The sequence below is a fragment of the Eurosta solidaginis genome, chromosome 3, assembly GCF_040869045.1.
Source record: "Eurosta solidaginis isolate ZX-2024a chromosome 3, ASM4086904v1, whole genome shotgun sequence".
NCBI lineage: Eukaryota > Metazoa > Arthropoda > Insecta > Diptera > Tephritidae > Eurosta > Eurosta solidaginis.
The window spans coordinates 199,989,485-200,010,667 of record NC_090321.1 but is presented as its reverse complement, the minus strand read 5'-3'; the positions used below and the strand labels follow the sequence as shown (position 1 = coordinate 200,010,667).

General features: G+C 40.3%; 2 protein-coding genes across 4 annotated transcripts in view; both read left to right on the top strand.

Annotated features, from left to right (window-relative positions):
* The first annotated feature begins 1,848 nt into the window (after positions 1 to 1,848).
* On the top strand, positions 1,849 to 7,676 carry LOC137244898 (uncharacterized protein DDB_G0287625-like). Of its 2 annotated transcripts, none has more exons than XM_067774630.1 (4): positions 1,849 to 2,078; positions 2,139 to 3,054; positions 7,005 to 7,314; positions 7,373 to 7,676. In XM_067774630.1, the coding sequence occupies exons 1-4, from the start codon at positions 2,039 to 2,041 to the stop codon at positions 7,493 to 7,495; spliced, it is 1,389 nt and encodes a 462-aa protein (XP_067630731.1). In that variant the 5' UTR covers positions 1,849 to 2,038; the 3' UTR covers positions 7,496 to 7,676. The 2 variants fall into 2 exon arrangements, with proteins under 2 accessions (XP_067630731.1, XP_067630730.1); XM_067774629.1 differs by having other exon boundaries at positions 1,851 to 2,078; positions 6,945 to 7,314.
* A 4,226-nt stretch (positions 7,677 to 11,902) lies between these two features.
* The window catches only part of Nadk2 (NAD kinase 2, mitochondrial), a 27,082-nt gene continuing 17,801 nt past the window's right edge, over positions 11,903 to 21,183 (top strand). Inside the window, exons 1-2 of one of the 2 annotated variants that reach the window (XM_067774633.1) lie at positions 11,903 to 12,105; positions 12,177 to 12,646. In XM_067774633.1, coding sequence (XP_067630734.1) covers positions 12,607 to 12,646 — 40 coding nt within the window. In that variant the 5' untranslated portion in view covers positions 11,903 to 12,105; positions 12,177 to 12,606. Of the gene's footprint in view, positions 12,647 to 21,183 lie in introns of both variants that reach the window. The other variant, XM_067774631.1, reaches the window with a different exon arrangement.

Here is a 21,183-nt window from a genome sequence, read left to right as displayed (position 1 = left end):
TGACAACTTCCTACCATACGTGTGGGGGCGTCTCCGTTTATAGTGCAGAACGTCGTTTCTTCTATTTGATCCGCCAACATCTCGCCCCTACTGTCCGCCCGCAAATTTGAATGCCATAGATCATGATGGGCATTGAAGTCGCCTAAAATAATGCGATTGTTTCCAGTGAGTAAGGCTCTAATATTAGGGTGGTATCCACCGGGGCAACAGGTGGCAGGGGGGATGTAGATGTTGATGATTTCTAGGTTTGCATCGCCTGACCGGACAGATAGGCCTTGACGTTCTAAGACGTTGTCCCTGCGGTCGATGCCAGGATCAAATATGTGATATTGCACAGAGTGGTGTATTATAAACGCGAGGCCGCCTCCATTTCCGCTCTCGCGATCTTTTCTGTGGACATTATACCCAGAGCAGGTCTGCAATGCAGATCGTGCTGTGAGTTTAGTCTCTTGAATCGCAGCAATGCGGATGTTGTGCCGCTTCATGAAATTGACTATCTCCGTAATCTTCCCAGTTAGTCCATTACAGTTTAACTGCAGAATTCTGAAGTGCATGAGGGGAGACGTCGCCACTCTGGGGGTAAGTGACGGGTGACTACGCCTGGGTTGAGGAAGGCCAGGACGCAATTGCTGTTGTGGCCCTGGGACTGGGCGTCCTTGGGCAAGCATTGGGGTACCCGGATGATTTGGGTTTGCGACCTGGCAACATGGCGCGATGAAACCCGTCGAGGGGTTGCCGTCGCGGAGACCAGAACATCTAGGAAAGTGGCACCACCCGAGGCAGGAGCTGCATTGGGCGGATGTCGCAAACATATATATTCTGTGCTGGCAAACGGTGCAAACGGAGGTAGGGACTAAGAGTCTGTTTCCCTGACCTACACGATTGCTGCCGGAAAAGAGGGGGGGAGAAGACGGGGGCAGGGGCTGTTGCTCAGCATTGCTTCCAACTCTACTACGAAGATTGTAGTTATGAGTGGTAGCAGCTGTTTGAGTTGTTGGCGCCGTAAGGCGCGAGCAGCAGCGGGTACTTGTTGTGGCTTGCTGAGCAGCGGGGCTACTGGAAGGTAATGGGGGGCGCTTAGACGTAGACTACGGGACGCCCTTGGGCGTGAACAGCAAGGAGCCACAAAAGATTTATAAAAGTTACGTGGACGTCGGGTTTTGGGATCAAGCCCAGAACAACCTGTCCGATGCAACCATCCCTTACACGAGACACACTGAACAGAGTATGACCGTCCTAAAAAGATTCTTTTCCGGCAGATGCAGCAAAACCATTTCTCAGGACCGAGGTCAGGAGACGGACCCGGATTGGATTCAATACCTTCCCGGAGCAAGAGAATATGGAGCAATCCTGCTGCAAGGAGCTGCTGGGAGGATGACAATTTGTGGGAGGGACGAAACACATTAAATGGGGTTACACTGAAATGACAGTCGTTGGTCGGGAAAAATCCCGAGTCGCTCCGGTACATAGAACCGACTGCCTTGGGAAGCGCTATATACTACTTAATCAGTAGGCGATGTTGGTGTATAAGAAGGAGACAAAAACTCACACGTACACAGTTGTTTACATCACATTTGCGCAAGTCCCCTTAAGTTTGTGATAGAAAGTTTGTATGAGGCGCTGATCGTTAGGTTGACATTGCTGACAATCAGATGATAGTCATATGATAGTCAGTATTCTTGTAGGGAAGTTCTTTCAGTTTTATAAACGAAACATCCTTCGTGATTGTGGCGATATTACTGGAATCCATAAGCTTGGACGTATCTATATGAAAAACTGGATGTGTCTCGGCCATTATACCAACAGTTTTTAAAGGGTGGCACCACTTTTTGCCAATAATAACGGTTTCGGTAACTGTGAAGCAGCATTGAGTGGTGGCAAATTTTTATAATTCCATGTTTTTTGTGTGGTGTTGAGTTTAATTGTGAGTTACGTTCAGCGTTTTTCTTATGCCTAGCGAATAAAATAATAGGCATAATATACCTGGGTTACATAGATTCAACAGTGCACATAAACATTGACAACATCAGATTTCAAGATGGCTTCAGATATGGACAAATATTTGGATATGTCGCTTGGTAAGAACTAATTTATTACTTCAATTCATTTATTTATTCTAATCAAATGAGATTTTTTAGATGAGTATATAGCAACAAAGAAAGTGGAGCAACACAAAAACAATAATAATGGTAATAAAAGCTGTGGTGATTCAAAAAATACTGTATCTACTTTTAAAGCCGAACGACGACACTCAAAAATTCCCCCTGACGTTGATGAAGACGAACTTATGGACAATGAATCGGAATTACTAGGTGAGGAGACTCTTAAGGATTCTAGTGATGTATTAAATAAGTCTTTTGGAATTTGGCGTGGTCCCAGTGCTGAAACCAATTATATTGATTTGGATTATATGAGAGATGAATTCGATGAGATGTTTCATGATCCGGAGCTACAGCGCAAACCGTGTGAGGAAAAACAATTTGCGAAAACACAACAGCACCAACAACAAACCCCTCAAAAAGACTTGCGCGAACGACTTAATAATAGCAATTTAAATACGCTTAATAACAACAATTGTAGCACCACTAAAAAACAATATGAGCAATTGGTACACGCAGCAAACAAGCAAAACATGAATGCAAGCAAACAAAATATAAATTCAATGAAACAAAACAATATGAATATAAACAAACAACATAATATGAATATGAACAAACACAATAATATGAATGCAAATAAGGACAGGTGGTCAAATATCCAACAATCACAACAACAATCTTTGTCTTTGACAAGTCTCAATACAGATGGCGGCATGAATGGCAATGGTCAGTATCGTCGACGTTGGAATAATTATAATAATAGAAATTTTCGTCGACGAAATAACGACGGCTGTGGGAATGGTCGTGGTGGTTTCGGTGGCGGAATTATGAACAGTAATCAGAGTCTGTATTGGAATAATCGAAATGAAGGAATGAATTGTAATATGCTACCCATTAATAGTAATGGTCGTATACAACGTGTAAATCAACAACGATACAATGATGATGCCTTGAAGTATGTATATAATTATTAAAATTATTTTCTTAAAACTCAATGGTATGCCTATATCGACGTGCCATACGAAAACTAGCACCGGATTTATAGTGTCTGACGAAAACTAGATATTTCAACTTATGTCTGACGAAAAGTAGCAGTTGCGTTTTGTGCCTGACGAAAAGCAGCAATTTCCTTTGTAGCTGACGAAAAATGGAAATTTCGTTTGGGCTTTATTAGGTTGTAATATTTAGGATAAGAGTCTTCGAGATGGGACAGGAATCGAGATATTTAGAGGTATTAATAATTCCATTAGGATTGTGGAATTTTGAGAATCGATTTTTTTGCAACTACTCATTAAGCTAGAAACATGAGACCTTGTACACAGTTCAGTCCACCTTGACAATGCAACAAAAGAAGAAATTAAAAAGAAGAATAACATTTTAAGTCCTTCTTTTATATAAATGGACCAGAAGAGACAATATCTCTTAAAAAAAGAAATGACCTTGTTGAACTTTAATATTCAAATTTTAACATAACCAGTTTAGAAAATGTTTTAAGGAATATATACTTTCTATATAATCTTTATTTGAGTTTGACTATGTGCGTTCCACCTTTATCCTCATAAATATTTGTACAGTTCTTATGTTAACAAGGTTATGTCTTTGTTCCATTTATATAAAGGAAGTATCCACATATATAAAGAAAGTATGCACACCACAATGATAATCAGCCCAATCACGCAATCCATCGTAGACTGTTTTTTCCGGATTCGTAACATTCGAATTCGTAACATTGCTACGATGGATTGCGTGATTGGGCTGTTTGTTTTAAATATTTTTCGCTTTTCGTAAATTTTCTCCGTTGGCAAGAACTTGGAGTAGAAAATTTCAAATAAACGTCAAAAGTTTACGTTCCGAGTGAATTCAGTGATGTAACTGTAGGAATTTCGAAGTTACTTATTTACTTTCGGAGACGTTCGGAAACACGGTCGAATTGCATGATAGCAATTTCGTAACTTCCCGAAAAATCTGTCTACGACGGATTGCGTGATTGGGCTGAATATATTTTTGATTGTGATTTGGTATATTGACAATAAAATCTGAAAAGCCAAGTAAACCCGATTAGATATTTATTTATTTATTTACAGTGTATGGTGTTTCAGGCCTTACAGACTATTTAACAGATTTTAGCTTTGCTAATGATAAACTAAGATAAGTACAAACCACTTGTACTACAATAAAATTACAGATTACACAGAGCAAATATCACAGTATTGATTTAAAAGTGTGCTTTGGCAAAGAAAAATCGATGGTTAAAGAATTTGAGAATAGATTAAACTCGGTCATGGCTCTAAACAAAGGTGCATTAGAGGCATAGAGGGTCCTGGCATTGTCCGTATAAAAAGTAACTCTGTTACGAAGCGGCTTGCTGGGGATACAAAAACGGATACTCGCGAGTAGGCAAGGTGCCTTAACTGCTCCGCGAATAATGTCATAGACAAAAGTAAGAGAGATAATGGTTCTTCTACATTGAAGAGACTAGGCTAATAAGTGCACACCTGTCTTCATACGAGAGAATCGGATCAGAGAAATTTAACAATCGCAATGCGAAACGAACAAAAGTTTTTTGTACACGTTCCAGCCTCTTAATATGGCACTCGTGATATGGCCTCCAAAAAAGCAAGCATATTCAAGCTTATAGCGAACAAGCGCAATGAACAATAATTTTAAAGTGTAGGGATCTGTAAAATCAGAGCTAAAGCGCCGAATAAAGGCGAGCACTGAACATGCCCTAGAAATGGTAGCATTTAAGTGAGTAGAGAGAGAAAATGTCGAGTCGAATACTACCCATAAGTCTTTTATCTCACTAAAGGTTGAGAGGCGGGTGGCTCGGGATTCAAGGGGTTGTGTAGCGCAATATATAGCTTCTCCAACCCAATTGTCAACCTCACCTTCGAGCGGCGAATCCCGTTTCACTAACAGACGAGGCTCTGGCGACCCCAAGCTCCTCATGGAACTTGGTGGTGGGGAGGGAGGGATGGCCTGAAGGTTCAATGTGGCCATATAAATCGTTCCCGAGATGGTCGGGCCAGCACCTTAATGGTGCTGTGTTACCGGAGCGTATCGGATCTGTATCCGACAAAGGACCATTACGTCGATAACACTCCCCAAAGCCTTCGGGGAGTAACCTAATCGCTACAACAACAACAACAACAAGGCGGGTGGCTCCAATAAAATAAGAGGTGGGGAGATTATCGCGGACTTTGAAGAAGGTAACATGAAAGCATTTACCAACATTTAGCGGCAGATTTTTGGTATTACACCACACAGCGACATTGTCGAGATCAGATTGGATCCTTTCCGCGTCAGTGGCATTCGAGATGCTTCCAAAAACCTTTAAAAACTAAAACTATTTACTGATTAAAGGTTTTGCCGCAAAGTACATTTTTTGTTTCACAATATACTCAAAAAGTTTAGTAATAGTCGATAACTTTGCTATGGGTCTATAATTGGCGACGTTATTTTTATTACCGCTCTTGAAAATTGAGCTAATGAAAGTTATCTTCCATGCATCGATAAATTCACCACACTCGACAGATTTGTTAAAAAAAAGGGGTGGGATCGCCAATGCCAAACAATTTTTAAAAAGATAAGACGATAGGCCGTCAATATCGGTAAAGGTGGATAATTTTATGTTTTGGATTCCTTCCACAACATCTTTAAGGGATAAAGTCAAAGCGCCAAAGTTGATAGAAGAGTCAGCCCAAACGGGACCTCCGGCCGGAATTCCGTTTGCGCAACAAAGTTGGAGCGGAAAAAATCTGCAAAAAGATTAGCCGCATCAGCTGGTGAACAGGCATGTTCAGTATTATAGAAAACTAAAGCCGGAATACTAGAGCAAAGCTTTTTGGATTTTACGTAATTCCAAAACGACTTGGGATTTTCTTTAATACCAAGTTCAAAGTTACGAACAAAATTCCTGTGGAGTCTTTTGCCCAATAATTTAATTTTTTTTTAGAATAATGAAGGAATTTAGATCTATAGACCAAGGACTTTTGAGTTTGAATTTTTTGAAGAATCTATTTCTCAAATTCTTTAGCCGCTTCAGCTTTCTGGTATACCACGGAATCTTGTAACTACGCGCTTTTTTCCGAGGTATATTCTCAATACAAATTTGGTTAATAACAGTTTTAAAAATGTTGAAACAACTAGAAAGATCCTTTCCCAGAAAAAGAGACTCCCAATCAATGGACGAAACTTCCAGAAATATATCAAAGTTTCCGCATCTAAATGAAAAGCTATGGGCATCGTCATATGGACGGATACCACAAAAGGTATAAAATTCCATGTCCAGGGTTAGCGGGATGTGATGCAAACTTGCGCAAGACAACGGGTCAAGACATTCACTAAGAGTACAGTTGACATTATCATTAACGAAGACAAGGTCCAGAGTTCTCGATAACTGATATGTGAGGCTGTTTTTCTGGGAAAGATTGACACTTAAGAAATTATCAATGAGGTACATCTCAGCAGTACTGTTTACATTTTTAGGGACTAAAGTGTAGCTATCGTTAGCATAGGACCACTCCATATTTGACCCATACAGCAGTAATTAGGAGTTTTTATTTTGTGTGGAAGATTGAGTTAAATAAGGGCATTAATGGAGACAAGTTGGCTAATTATTTCATTAATCCTCCGGATTAGAATGGTATAATTTACGATTTCCGAAATACTGGAAAGGCCAAATTTCATACTGGCACATATCTGCAGTGGATTTTGTCTTATCTGGAATACAGACAGAAAAAGTTCAGTCCAAAAATATACTAAATACATACATATTTGAATTTAAAGCGCAATTCCTTTTTTACACAAAATCTATGTATGACTAATCTATATTATTATTTTCAGTAAAAACATAAAAGCTGTTCTTGAACAAATAAATAGCAATAATTCAATTTATGCCAATAGACAGACTGGCTCTGTTCGTGATTTGACAATTGAATGCCCAAATATATCAGTGCGTGGCCGAATAACAGGTGCAGCAGGTGCATTACAACAAGCAGCTGCTACCCATCAACAATTGCAACCACAATCCTCTACAGCACCTACACAAAATGATTTAAAAGCTTTGCTTGGTGTCAATGAAAGCAATTTAAAAGCTGAAACAATGGCTATGTGGGCTGGCAAGTTACTAGACTTGTTTCAATCTGGGCAGCAGCAAACAATCCATAAACCAATTTATGATATGCAGGTACAAAAGGAAATCCACAATTTGCAGGTGAGTTTAATGAAATCGTTAAAATGCAAAATGTCTAAACAATATATTTCTATTTTAGGGAAAATCATTACTCTATAAATGCCCGAGCGGCGAGGTTGTAAGTTCCGACGGTACAGGTATCGATAATTGTAAAATTACTCCGAATTCGAGTGGTGTTACCCTAAATTATAGATTTGGTTAATAAGTAGCTATAAAAAAAATCATACCTCAGTGATTGAATGAATTGCTTTCACGCCTTTTTTTATTTTAATAGAAAGACCCGTTTTTAAGTTCTATATCAGCTCATTTGTTATGTACGCACTTATTTCTGTAGTAGTTTCAGTGAATTATAATACTATTAAACTAAAGTTGAATATTCCTAATCATATTATTTTAATTTAAAATATTTGTACAGTAGAAATTCTAATATAAAAACGATTTTTTAAATCAAACACAAGTATTCAGGATTGGATGATCAGTTACTTCATATAAGCAACTAAATATTGCATACTTATATGCACACACGATTTTATATTAGCCCTCTGTGCTTTGATAATACAATTTTAAACTAATCACATACTGAATCTTTTTAAATTTGATATTTCCCCCAGCGGGTAATGTAGCTTAGAATATACCCTTGTCGTAAGAGGCGACTAAAATACCAAATTGATTCAAAGGGGTTGTTTAGCGCAACTCTTTCAAGGGATTACCAGCGCAATATATATATTCTGCACCCCAATTGTCAACCTTACCTACCCGTGGCGAATCCTTATGGATCTAGGGGATGGGAGGGCGATCTGGCCAGAATGTTGCATGTGGTCATACCAAATCCAAATGGTTGTTGTTACTGTAACATACCGGATCTGCATGCGGAAAAAGAACCATCAACATCGATAACACTCCACAAGGCCTTCGGGGAGTGTCTCTTTGGCTATTCCTTAGCTTGCGCTGCTTTTATACTCTCAGTTGCCTCGTTCGCTTAGTTCTCCAGGGTCCAGAGTTTTCGTTAACAGCCTTCTCGAAAGGCTGCTATTTATTTCTCTTTCTGCATCTAATGTTGTTGTTGTTGTTGTTGTTGTTGTTGTTGTTGTTGTAGCGATAAGGACTGTCCCCGGAGGTCTTGGGAAATGTTATCGATATTGATGGTCCTTTGCCGGATGCAGATCCGGCACTTTCGTACCAAGCCCGAACATCTCGGGAACGATCTGTTATGAGCACATGCGACCTTCTAAGCCGTACCGCCCTCCCACCCCGAGATCTATGGGGAGTTCGGGGTCGCCAGAGCCTCGGCTGTTAATGAAACAGGATTTGCCACGAATATGTGAGGTTGCCAATTGTGTTGGGAGAAGCTATATATTGCGCTGGAAACCCCCTGAAAGGGCTGCGCTACACAACCCCTTGAATCTATTTCGTATTTTAGTCGCCTCTTACGACAGGCATCCCCATACCTATCTATCTCATATTCACTGTTAGCGTCGTTAGTGTTGTGTTAACAGTGCTTCGCCCCATTTAGGCACGACCACTCACAAATTGTCATCAAAGTCGTCTAACGGGAGTCCAAGAAAACTGGCAGTTTCATGAGGGGTGGACCATAGGGAGATTGGTGTCAGAGGCTTAGGTTCCACGTTACAATTGAAAAGATGGTTGGTGTCATGTGGGGACACATCGCATGCAGAACATACATTAAGTGTGTTGGGGTTGATTCTGGACAAGTAAGAGTTTAACCTGTTGGATTATCCAGAGCGAAGTTGACCCAGGGTGACTCGTGTCTCCCGTGGTAGTGAGCTTTCTTCTGCAAGGGTAGGATCTTCTATATTAATAACAGGGTTCACCGGGCGCGTCGTAGCAAAAGCATTTATTGCTTGTCTGAATCAAACGGCTGTGTTGGCAGGTGCCGGATCTCATCATAGTGCTTATGGAGATGTTCTCTCAACTCCCGCGGAGGCGGGGCTAGATGTTGTTGTAGCGATAAGGTTGCTTCCCGAAGGTTTTGGGGAGTGTTGTCGATGTGATGGTCCTTTGCCGGATACAGATCCGGTGCGCTCCGGTAACACAGCACCATTGAGGTGCTAGCCCCACCATCTCGGGAACGATTTATATGGCCACATTAAACCTTCAGGCCATCCCTCCCTCCCCACCCACAAGTTCCATGAGGAGCTTGGAGTCGCCAAAGCCTCGCCTGTTAGACAAACAGGATTCGCCGCGGATAGTTGAGGTTGACAATTGGGTTTGGAGAAGCTATATATTGCGCTGGCAACCTGTAGGGTTGCGCTACACAGCCCTTGAATCTGGTATTTTATTCGCCTCTTACGACAGGCATGCCTACCGCGGGAATATTCTGACCCCCTAACCCGCTGGGGGTGAGCAGTTGTTTGCTGGGATGTCCTGGAAATTGCCAACTTCAACTGCAAATATCTCCGGACAGAGATAAACTCTTTCTTTTCTGCCTTCGGATTATTGTTCTCGAGATTAATACGCGTCTTTTGACACCTCACTCGATATTTTTGGTAGCGTATTAGCAGTCGACCCCTCAACTAAACTATTACCGATATATGCTACAGTTGTGCGACCCGGTCGGTTCCGACAAATGTCTATTCGGACACCTAAATATACACGCTCACCAAATTTTATCAAGATATCTCCAAAATTGAGGGACTGGTTTGCATTCAAACAGACAGAGGCATAGTAAATTTTACCAAGTAGCGCAACTAACAGCTGATAGGTGAAAATTCGCACATTTACACGCACAGTTCTCGACTCAGTTTCAAAAAAAAACTTTAGATTATTTAACTCAAATTTTAAAGTGAGATAATCATTACGAATTTATGTATATACAATATATAAGGCGTTTTTGTTGTTATTAAAACAATAGTTTTATTTATATTAAAGCTTTTATCATTTTTTTTTAACTTTGAAAAAACTCCGAACGCCATTCCTTCATTATATGACATTCGACTACCTAGTCCACTGCCTTCCACTCTATTCGCAACATAACCTATATTTAAGCTGCCAAACTATATAGCAAATAATGGACAGAGGAACAGACGTACATGGCTAAATCAACTCCATGGCGGAACTATTCAAGGTGGCAGCATGGTGACATACCTACAAACAATTAAAAATTCCATGTACTTTGTTTTTGTAAATTCGATGGACAAATGTCAAAATCGTACGGTGCCGGAAGTTGATGTATCAAATGAAATAAAAAAGTTTATAATCAGCTGTCGGTTGCCACCTTGTATCGTTCCGCCATGATCAACTCAAGGGCTCCGGCGATTAACAACCAGATTGACCGAGTTTTGTGTGTTTAGGGCAGTCGGGTGGCTTCGTGACACGTTGTTATCGGCTACACGTTGATGAAAATCAAAAATTTTTGATTTTTTCATTTGACGCCTGCTTATTTGATAGTCGAGGGGTGATTGACAAAACAGCAGTGTTGTATTTAGTTTGTGTCTTCAAAATGAACAAGTAAGCAGAACAGCAATTAAAATTTTTTCATATTAAAATTTATTAAAAAATAACAATCTTTACCAGCATTATGGAATGCAAAGCATACGTTGCCTACAAGCTTTTCATTCACAATTTCTTTTTATCACTTTTTCCTTTTCTTTTTATTTAATAAAACTGCTGTAGTTGCAAGTAAAAAAATCATCATCCGGTGACGACATATTCACGTCCGAACGCTACGGTTTCTCAATGCAAATGTTGATTGATGGCTTTTTATTTTTTAGTCGCGGAGCAAGCGTCAAATACCCGACACGCACACATACAAAAATCCAGTCAATCTCGTTGTTGATCGCCGGAGCCCTTCAGTCACGGATCGTAACACAATAAAGGTGTTGCCGTATTTACAACCCTACAAAAAATTTGGTCACAAAACTTACCCACGTCCATGCAAATGTGACTATGAATATAACCTATGACTGTAAAATGACTAGTCAAATGACGTGGATTGGCACGAGCGTTTTTGCAGGGAAATGATCAGCCGAATGGCCGAAGGCCGCCAATGCAGAAAGATGTTCTACGGAAAAATACTATGGATGCCACCCCAGGTTTTGGAAGGACCCGCGGGTAATTTTTCGCTTTTTCGTTAATATCTTTTGAACGAGTTAAAATTTTTATTTTCCGCCTTCGGATTTTTAATACTGATGTCAAGACGCGTCGATTGATACCTCTCTCGTATTAGCAGTCGACCCCTTAACTAGACTATTACCATAATTTTAATTTTTACTCCCCAAAACTCAAATGTCTGCCTAAATTATATTAAAGTTTGATGTGTGGTTACGCTACGCTACTTTACAATGAAGTTCGCTCATATAACACATCTTTGTATTCTAACATCTTTGCCAAAGAGGATTGATATAATAAGAGATGGATCACATTTGTGTTGCATTTGCTTGTTAAATTTCTATCCGTATCTGGATCACGCTTCATTGGAACGCAACAATTATCTTGCGCGATTATCACCTTCATAATCAACCTCACTTTTGCATCAAAACTCATGACCATAAACATTTTATGTAACGCGGTCATAATGTTTTTCAATTGTGACTTCATCTTTTAGTAAGAATAGCATTGTGAATTCACAATGATATTGTTTGTACATAAATATGTAAATAAACAAAGTAAAATTGGAAACAAATAAGAGGCGCTTCTTATCAATTAAAATGGCACCAGCAACTAAAGCGTGTCCATCGAAATGATAACGTATACATTATTAAATACAAATGTGTGCAATTAGTTAAGAGAAACGACCAATGTGAAAGCAGTAACATCCGAGAAGTCAGAACGTGAAGATCGCCAAAGGGACCGGTAAACAAGTGAAGGAAGTACATTCTGGAAAACACATGTTTAGACGTGCATATATACTTTTTTCTTACCAGATTCAGTTAATTATTCGCAAGGTTTTTACAACTTTTTCATGTACTTTAAATACCAAAAACACCAGTTTCAGTTGATAACACAACAACAATCAATAAAAGAAAAATACAATTAAGAGTAAGGTGCACACTTGTGGGGCTGTGTAAGCCTACTGACCCACATGCATATGTACATAAGCTGATTTATACATGTAAAAATACCTTTTGTTGCATTTAAAATCTACCTGAAAGATTTACTTTGACTTTAAATATAACTTGTACCTACTTATTAAAACGAAAAAAAATAAAAATAAATATATATATATATAAACATATATACAGTGGAATTCAAAACTAGCGCTAACACGTTCATCATTGACACCGATAGCGCGACCATTTCTGGAGTATTTTGAAAACAACGTAGATATCAGAGGAAAACGTTACTGACCAAAAAATGTTCAAGTCGAAAAACTTAACACATCAACTAATTCGAGGTAAATATCAATGTATTATATGCACATTTTGGCTAATCATTTAATAATACACATTTTTATCAAGAGCTCTTATCTCGTTAGCAGTAGAGGTTTACGCCGATCACTTTATCGGCGGCGGCGGCGTAGGCTCTATTATATACCGGCGGCGTGGACGATGCGCCGGTGTACGCCGGCGTTCTTACTTTAAAACGCTTGATTTTTCTATTTAAAAAAATAGGTTTTGTTTGTACGGGTTAAAGGAAAGCAACGTTTTGGCCATTTCGGAAAGGGCCGGGGTTTTTGCCTCGAAATCTCGCTGATCGTTCAAAAATTTTCAGGAGTAGCTCCTTGGGGAGGGATTGTCCCTCGTTCACTTACACCAGAGAGGCTTGTTGTTGTTGTTGTTGTAGCGATAAGGTTGCTCCCCGAAGGCTTTTGGGAGTGTTATCGATGTAATGGTCCTTTGCCGGATACAGATCCGGTACGCTCCGTTACCACAGCACCATTAAGGTGCTAGCCCGACCATCTCGGGAACGATTTATGTGGCCACATTAAACCTTCAGGCCATCTCCTCCCACCCCAACCCCAAGTTCCATGAGGAGCTTAGGGTCGCCAGAGCCTCGTCTGTTAGTGAAGCAGGATTCGCCGCGGATAAGTGAGGTTGACAATTGGGTTTGGAGAAGCTGTATATTGCGCTGGGATCCTGAAGGGTTGCGCTACACAGCCCCTTGAATCTGATATTTTAGTCGCCTCTTACGACAGGCATACCTGCTGGGATGAATTGCCTAATAAATACAAATACCTACCGCAGGTATATTCTGATCCCCTAACCCGCTGGGGTAACCTAACCCCCGTTGTTGTTGTTGTTGTAGCAATGCTCGCCCCACCTAATAGCCGCGACCGATCACAAATTGTCATCAATATCCTCTAACGGGAGTCCAAGGAAACTTGCCGTTTCAACAGGGGTGGACCATAAGGAAAGGGGTGTTAGAGGCGCACGAGACACACTGAACAGAGTATGACCGTCCTAAAAAGATTCTTTTCTGGCAAATGCAGCAAAACCATTTCTCAGGACCGGGGTCAGGAGACGGACCCGGATTGGGTTCGATAGCTTCCCGGAGTAAGAGAATATGTAGCAGTCCTGCTGCAAGGAGCTGCTGGGAGGCTGACAATTTGTGGGAGGGACGAAACAAATTAAATAGGGTCACACTGAAATGACAGTCCTTGGTCGGGAAAAATCCCGAGTCGCTCCGGTACATAGAACCGACTGCCTTGGGAAGCGTCCCCCCGTCTTGGAATTGGTACTGCTGCGTCTGCTGAAAAGAACAAGAGATATATAAAATGGTCACACTTTTGTCTGTATATCTCGTGCAAAGCGTAGTTTCACCTTGGGTTAACTCGTAATAATCGTCGCGAACACAATTTCCTTAAATCATTTGTGGCTCCTTGGCGGTCACGCACAAAAGCGACTTACGGTTTCTATTAATGGTCTATTAATACTCATAACTCTCGTGGCACATGGCGCATCCAGTTTTTTCGAGCTACAATTCCCGATGATTAAGAGCTATAATCCACGATGTGCGAACAGTAGCAATCCCAACCACCAGTCTCTACCGCGCCTCCTGACCCTCACACCATATGTCTGCGTAGAAGCTATAGGACTTCGAAATAATATGTACCTTCTTCGAAGTCACTTTCCTTGAAGCTCTAGGTGTAACTCTGAAGACTTTCTATCGGATATTTTTGTTGCGCTATGCTGCCGAGCTACACCAGAGAAACACTTTGAAACGTTAGGGAGTGACTATACCGCCAAGGATGCCGCCCTCGAAATTATAAGCAGTCTAAGTGGATGCCATTGCGTAACTCATGGGTGAAAATCGTATAATCCTTGGCGCATCTACATTATTAAAATTTTACAAGGACCCTGGATAAAAATTAAAAATGTAGACCAAAATTAGCAGACATTTCTGTTCACAACATTGATTTCAATAGTCTTCGTTAAATCAAAACGATATTTTAGAATGAAAGTCGACCGATTTTAAGTTGAAAGATGTTAATTGTTTTTTGGCCTTATGCTATCAGCGTAGCTTCAGTTTGCGGACTACTTCTACACTTAGGTAGTACCACACCCGGTCATTTGTTCGACTGCCTTGGAAAGTTTTTGCTTCCCCTCTTTGTGTGTTCTTGCGAAGGACAAAGCCTCACCTGTGGTAAATATATGTGCCTACGTATTCACATTTGTAAAAGGAGCCGTAAGGTGTAGGTGATATTTAAACTTGGTTGATAGGCTATAATCAATGTGATTCACTCCAAGGGACTAGTTTTGGATAGGGCCGCCAACTTTAGGAAATATGAAACCGGGAGACTTGGCTGTTGAAGGATGAAGTGTGAAAATCAAAATTAACATTTCAGACGCTATTGTATAGCTTCGCAAATAAACAACAGATGTTTGAATGTAAAAGCCCAGGTGATTTTTCAAACCCTTCTCAAACCTACATATGTATATCCTCAACTTAAGTATGAGGTAAGAATCGAATCATTTCAAAGAAGTGTTTAGGCCCGAGAACCTACTAAAGGGGTTGGATCACTGATTTCGCTTATTCTTCCTGCCAATCGCAATATAAACTTAAAAAAAAATCGGCACCTTTTTTGGGTAATTTGTTTTTTAACAGCTTGAGGACAATTTGAAAACATGTTCGCCTGGGGTCATTTTATTTGAATTCATCGTTCATTATTAATTTTTTTTTAAATATGCAAAGTGAGCATATAAATTTATTATATAATTTTTCTTTTAGTGTTTTGTTTTAATAACTTGGTGAATTGGGTGATGCAAAGTCCGTGTTAAGCTGACATCGAAAGCGTCTGTTTTTATACTCAGCTGAGCAGAGCTCACACAGTATAGTAATTTTGTTCGCATAACGGTACCCCGTAACGGCATAAACTAATCGAGATAGATATAAACTTGTAAATATCAAAATGATCTGGGCGAAAAAAGAAATTTATTTAGCCATGTCCGTCCGTCCGTCCGTCCGTCCGTAAACACGATAACTTGAGTAAATTTTGAAGTATCTTAATGAAATTTGGTATGTAAGTCACTGGGTCCTCATCTCAGATTGTTATTTAAAATGAACGAAATAGGACTATAACCACTCCCACTTTTTCGATATCGAAAATTTGAAAAACCAAAAAAGCGCGATAATTCATTACCAAAGACGGAAGCGATGAAATTTGGTAGGTGGGTTGATCTTATGACGCAGAATAGAAAATTAGTAAAATTTTGGACAATGGGCGTGGCACCGCTCACTTTTAAAAGAAGGTAATTTAAAAGTTTTGCATGCTGTAAATCGGCAGTCGTTGAAGATATCATGATGAAATTTGGCAGGAACGTTACTCTTAAAACTATATGTGTTGTAAATAAAAATTAGCAAGATCGGATAACGAACACGCCCACCTTTTTAAAAAAAAATTTTAAAAGTAAAATTTTAACAAACATTTTTATATCTCCAGTATTTGTCTCCACAGCTCGCAGCTGAGTATGTAGTATTCGGTTAAACCAGAACTTAGCCTTCCTTACTTTTTTAAATAACTTTTGAACAGTTGGAAAGAGTTAAATTTCGCAATTAGTTTCTTATAACTGGCAGTGATGCGCATCCGTTGATACCACTTTCTACCATATCCGACCAATTTTCGACATGAACAATAAATGGCCTAAACAGTCTTAAACGTGTAGAAAATATAGTAACGCGCCGGACGCCGCCGCCGCCGCGCCGATTTCTTTGACATTCGGCGGCGGCGTGCGAAAAACGATCAAAATCGGCGGCGGCGGCGTATATCTCTAGTTGGCAGCCATGGTAACGTTTTACAAGACGGTGCACCACCTAATTTTTATCAAAAATTATCAAAGGTGGTATCAAAAGACGCGTCTCGACCTCCGTTTTTAGAATCCGAAAACCAAAATTTTAATTTTTATTTCTAATTATTATATTAATTCGTTTTATTTCTGTCAAAAGATATAAGCAAAAAATCACTTCAAATTTTCATATGGTTGTTGTTTTTTGGCAGATTTGTTGTACAGGCTCACACACTATTGCAGTGAGGTGTTCTGCGCGCATTTAGTTTTGATCCCCAAACCGGTGTCGGACCCACCCAGGGTAATTTTTTATAAGCGCGGCCGAAGGCCGTCAATGCAGAAAGGTGGTCTATGCAGAAAAACTATGGATCGGGCCCCATATTTCGGACCCTCTAGGGGTTATTTTAATAAATGTAAATAACTTTCGACAGAAATAAAATTTTTGATTTCAGAGTCTTTTGATACCACCTTTGATAATTTTTGATAAAAATTAGGTGGTGCACCGTTTTGTAAAACGTTACCGCAGCCATAGTTGGGTAACGTCTATCAGAAATTGTCGATGGTGGTATCAACAACAACAACAAAGATGCGTTTTGACCTTCGCATTAAAGACTGGTTGTTCAGTGCGAATTTAAAGTATAGTTAAAGTTGACTAGAGTTTAACCTCACCACTTTGTTCGATAACATACAATTTGACTGCTCATCTCAGCTTAAACGGCCGAAGTGGCACTCGCACTGAAAAGACGTACATAAAAATCTGAAATTAATAAAATATTCAAGGTTCGAAACAAACAAAACAAAAACAATTGAAATTAATAAATTTATACAGAAAGGTCTTCCGCGTAAGCGGTGTTGGACTCATTCATGGTTATTTTAGATGCTCCAGGGGCTTTTTGCCGTTTTCGTGTTCATAACACGGATGTCAAAACGAGTTTTTAAATACGCCCATTGACAATTTTTGATAAAATCTAGTGCACGGATTTAGCGGTCTTTTCTGCAAACGGTCTTCTCTGAAACGCAACATTTTAAAACATCAGTTGATTTATTATTTAAACGCATAGCCCACTCTAGAAACATTGCCCTGTCAAAATTTGGTAAAAGTATAGAACGCGGCTCGACTGCTATTACGCGTTCAAAAATATCGGGAGAGGTGTCAAAAGACGTCCGGATGTATTTGCAGTTGAAGTTGGCAATTTTCATGTGGTCATGTGTGGCCGGTCCAGCCAGGTAATTATTCATAAGCGCGGCCGAAGGTCGCCAACGCAGAAAGGTGTTCTGCGCTAAAATGGTAAAAAAGGTGAATAGGACGATTTCGAAGTCTGAAATCCGTAGAGAAGGTAAATAAATTCCACGTTCAGATAAAGAGAACGCACCGCTTGCACAATAGAGATATACGCCGCCGATAAACGCCAGCAGCGGCGGCGTTCGGCGCGTTACTATATTTTCTATTCTTTTAAGACTGTCTATGCCATTTATTGTTTATCTCGAAAATTGGTCCGATATGGTCGAAAGGGGTATCAAGGGATGCGCAGCACTGCCAGTTATTTGAGAAAACAGGCGATTTCAATGCCAACTTAACACGAATTTCGTATCACCGAATTCACCAAGTTATTAAAACAAAACACCTAAAGAAAAGTTACATAATAAATTTAAATGCTCACTTCGCATAATTTTTTCAAAAAATTAATAAAGTACAATGAATTTAAATAAAATGTCCCAAGTCAAACATATTTTCAAATTGTTCTCAAGTTGTTAAAAAAGCAAGTTACCCGAAAAAGGTGACGAATTTTATATTGCTCCTTTAGTACGCTCCAGTGGTTTAAATTCTTCTTTCATCTTTCACCTTCATATGCCATAGCAAATTGCCTTTAATCAAAAGCAGTGCAAAGTTTATTTCCAAACCTTTTTATAACTCTGGTGCTAAATTATTATAAGTCCCCGAGTTTCAAAGACCGCTACTTAGCAGGCGTGCTAAAGGTATAAATATCATACACATAAACGCGCACGGCCTCTATAGAAAACTTGATAAGTTAAGATATCTTTGCGAGGCCTCCGATATAGATATTATCTGCATCTCCGAAACCTGGTTTTCTTCAGGCTATAACGATTAGTTAGTGAAACTAAATGGCTATAGAATTTTCAGAGCTGACAGAAGTGGTTATGGTGGTGGTGTCGCTATATATGTTAAAAGTAGTTTGTCCTGTAAATTATGTTGTAGTTCTTGTACCGGTGATTCTGTAGAATCTGTGTTCGTTGATGTTTTTTCATCAAAGGGTGATAAGCTCCTTGACGGCTGTGCATATAGACCTAATCGCCAAGTAAATTTTGCTGGCTTTACTGATTTTCTGCAACCTCTACTCTTACATTACGAAAATATTGTCCTAGCTGGTGACTTCAACAGCAACCTGCTCGTAGATTATAGTCTTAAGAAAAGTATGAAATCTCTGGGACTCTTCCCTGCTAACAATAATGTACCAACACATTTTACCAACACTAGTTCCTCGCTGCTAGACCTCTTCTTTGTAAATGACTCAGAGAAAGTACTTCTTTACGACCAGCTGTCCGTTCCCAATTTTTCTATACACGACCTCCTATTCATTACTTACAACTTTCAAGCGTTGTGTACACCAAGCTCGTTTACATATCTTGATTTTAAAAGTATTAATTATAGTGCACTTGCTGAAGCAGTGGAGTCTGTCGACTGGAGAATGATTCGAACGATGGCATCGGTGGATGGGCAAACTAAGTTCAGCATAAATAAGCTCTTTGACGACCACGTTCCAACGAAACTTAAGGTGAGGAAACACAATGGCAATCCATGGTTTGACGCCAGTATCAAGCATCTAATTCATTTGCGTAACCTAGCTTACTCTCGGTGGAAAAGATATAGAACTGAAAATGCACATACTTTCCTTAAGTGCTCCTCCAAGGTTCTATTGAATCGTTCCACCATACCATCGGACTGAGGATGCAAGGGGTTGTGTAGCGCAATATATAGCTTCTCCAACCCAATTGTCAACATCACCTTCGAGCGGCGAATCCCGTTTCACTAACAGACGAGGCTCTGGCGACCCCAAGCTCCTCATGGAACTTGGGGGTGGGGAGGGAGGGATGGCCTGAAGGTTCAATGTGGCCATATAAATCGTTCCCGAGATGGTCGGGCCAGCACCTTAATGGTGCTGTGTTACCGGAGCGTATCGGATCTGTATCCGACAAAAGACCATCACATCGATAACACTCCCCAAAGCCTTCGGGGAGTAACCTAATCGCTACAACAACAACAACAACTGAGGATGCAATGCAGTTGTCCGTGTTTTTCGAATATCCAATGTTTTACATGTTCTTGGAACATAGCTGATTCAAAATTCCATTGGTACACCATACCTTGCAACTCATTTGTTTATGAACACTGCTGCTTCTGTTTCCGCTTCTTGATTTGGGATTGGGTATACTTCTGGCCATTTGCTGAAATAATCCATAGCCACGAGTACATATTTGTTTCCGCGGTTGCAAGTAGGAAATGGACCTGCGACATCCATAGCTATCCTTTCAAATGACGCACCTGAGTTATATTGCTTCAACTGGCCATGACTTCGGGTTTTGGGCGCTTTCGCTCTGCTGCAAACCTCTCAGTTGGCAATCCACTCATTGACCTACTGACGGCAACCAACCCAATAGAATCTCTGCTTAATTTTCTCGAGCGTCTTCGTGATTCCCAGATGACCGCCACTTGGACCATTATGTAGCTCGTTGAGAACGTCAGGAATCCTTTTCCTGGGAAGAACTATCAGTTTCTTCTTGCATTGACCATCCTAACTTTCCCATACTCGAAACGAGCAACCGGATATCAATTCTAAACTGTTCCACTGTCCACGGTCTTTCGTTTCGTTCGAGCCCTTGCATAACGTGTGGCAGATCTGTATCTTCTAGCTGACACTTCCTTAATTGTTCCTTGTCCCATTCATCCGTACACGTTATAGTCATTAGCCGGACATCTACAATGTTTTCCTGAGCCTCAGCTTTTGAACAGTGTTTGCATTCCAAACTACATGGTCTTCGTGACATTGCATCAGCATTTCCATGGGTACTACCTTTTCTATGCTCAATGGAAAAGTCATAGTCGCTCGATCCACCGTGCCAATTGTCCTTTTGGATTACGGAACTGCAGGAGCCATTTCAACGCTGCGTGATCTGTCCTGACGCGGAATCGCTGCCCGTAGAGGTACTTGTGAAAATGTTTAATGCGCTCTACCAATGCCAACAGCTCTCTCCGTGTAACGCAATAGTTCCTCTCTGGTTTTCCAATTGAACGGCTGTAATATGCAACTACCTTCTCCTGTCCATCGACCAGTTGTGATAAAACGCCTCCTATAGCATATCCGCTCCTATCTGTATCTAGAATAAACGTTGCTCCTGGAATCGGATATGCCAACATCGGAGCAGTGCACAAATGTTTGCAAAGCCACTTCTTGCTCCTTCTTCCATTAAAAAGCTTTATTTTTTCTTGTAAGCTCGTGGAGGCTATGTGCTACGTTGGGAAAGTTTGGTACAAACTGGCGGTAATATGTGCACAGCTCAAGGAAACTTCTTAATTCATGCAAGTTCTGTGGTCTCAGCCAATCCTTTACAGCTTCGATCTTTTCATTCGCAGTGCAGATGCCCTCTGTCGTTACCTTGTGACCTAAATAATTTACTCCCTTTTTAAACA

Bases quoted from the DNA above. Each gene is read 5' to 3' on its own strand.
- LOC137244898 (XM_067774629.1), top strand. From the start codon at position 2,039: ATGGCTTCAGATATGGACAAATATTTGGATATGTCGCTTG. The intron at 3,055-6,944 runs GTATGTATATAA...TATTATTTTCAG, and splicing joins TACAATGATGATGCCTTGAA to TAAAAACATAAAAGCTGTTC. The intron at 7,315-7,372 runs GTGAGTTTAATG...TTTCTATTTTAG, and splicing joins AGGAAATCCACAATTTGCAG to GGAAAATCATTACTCTATAA.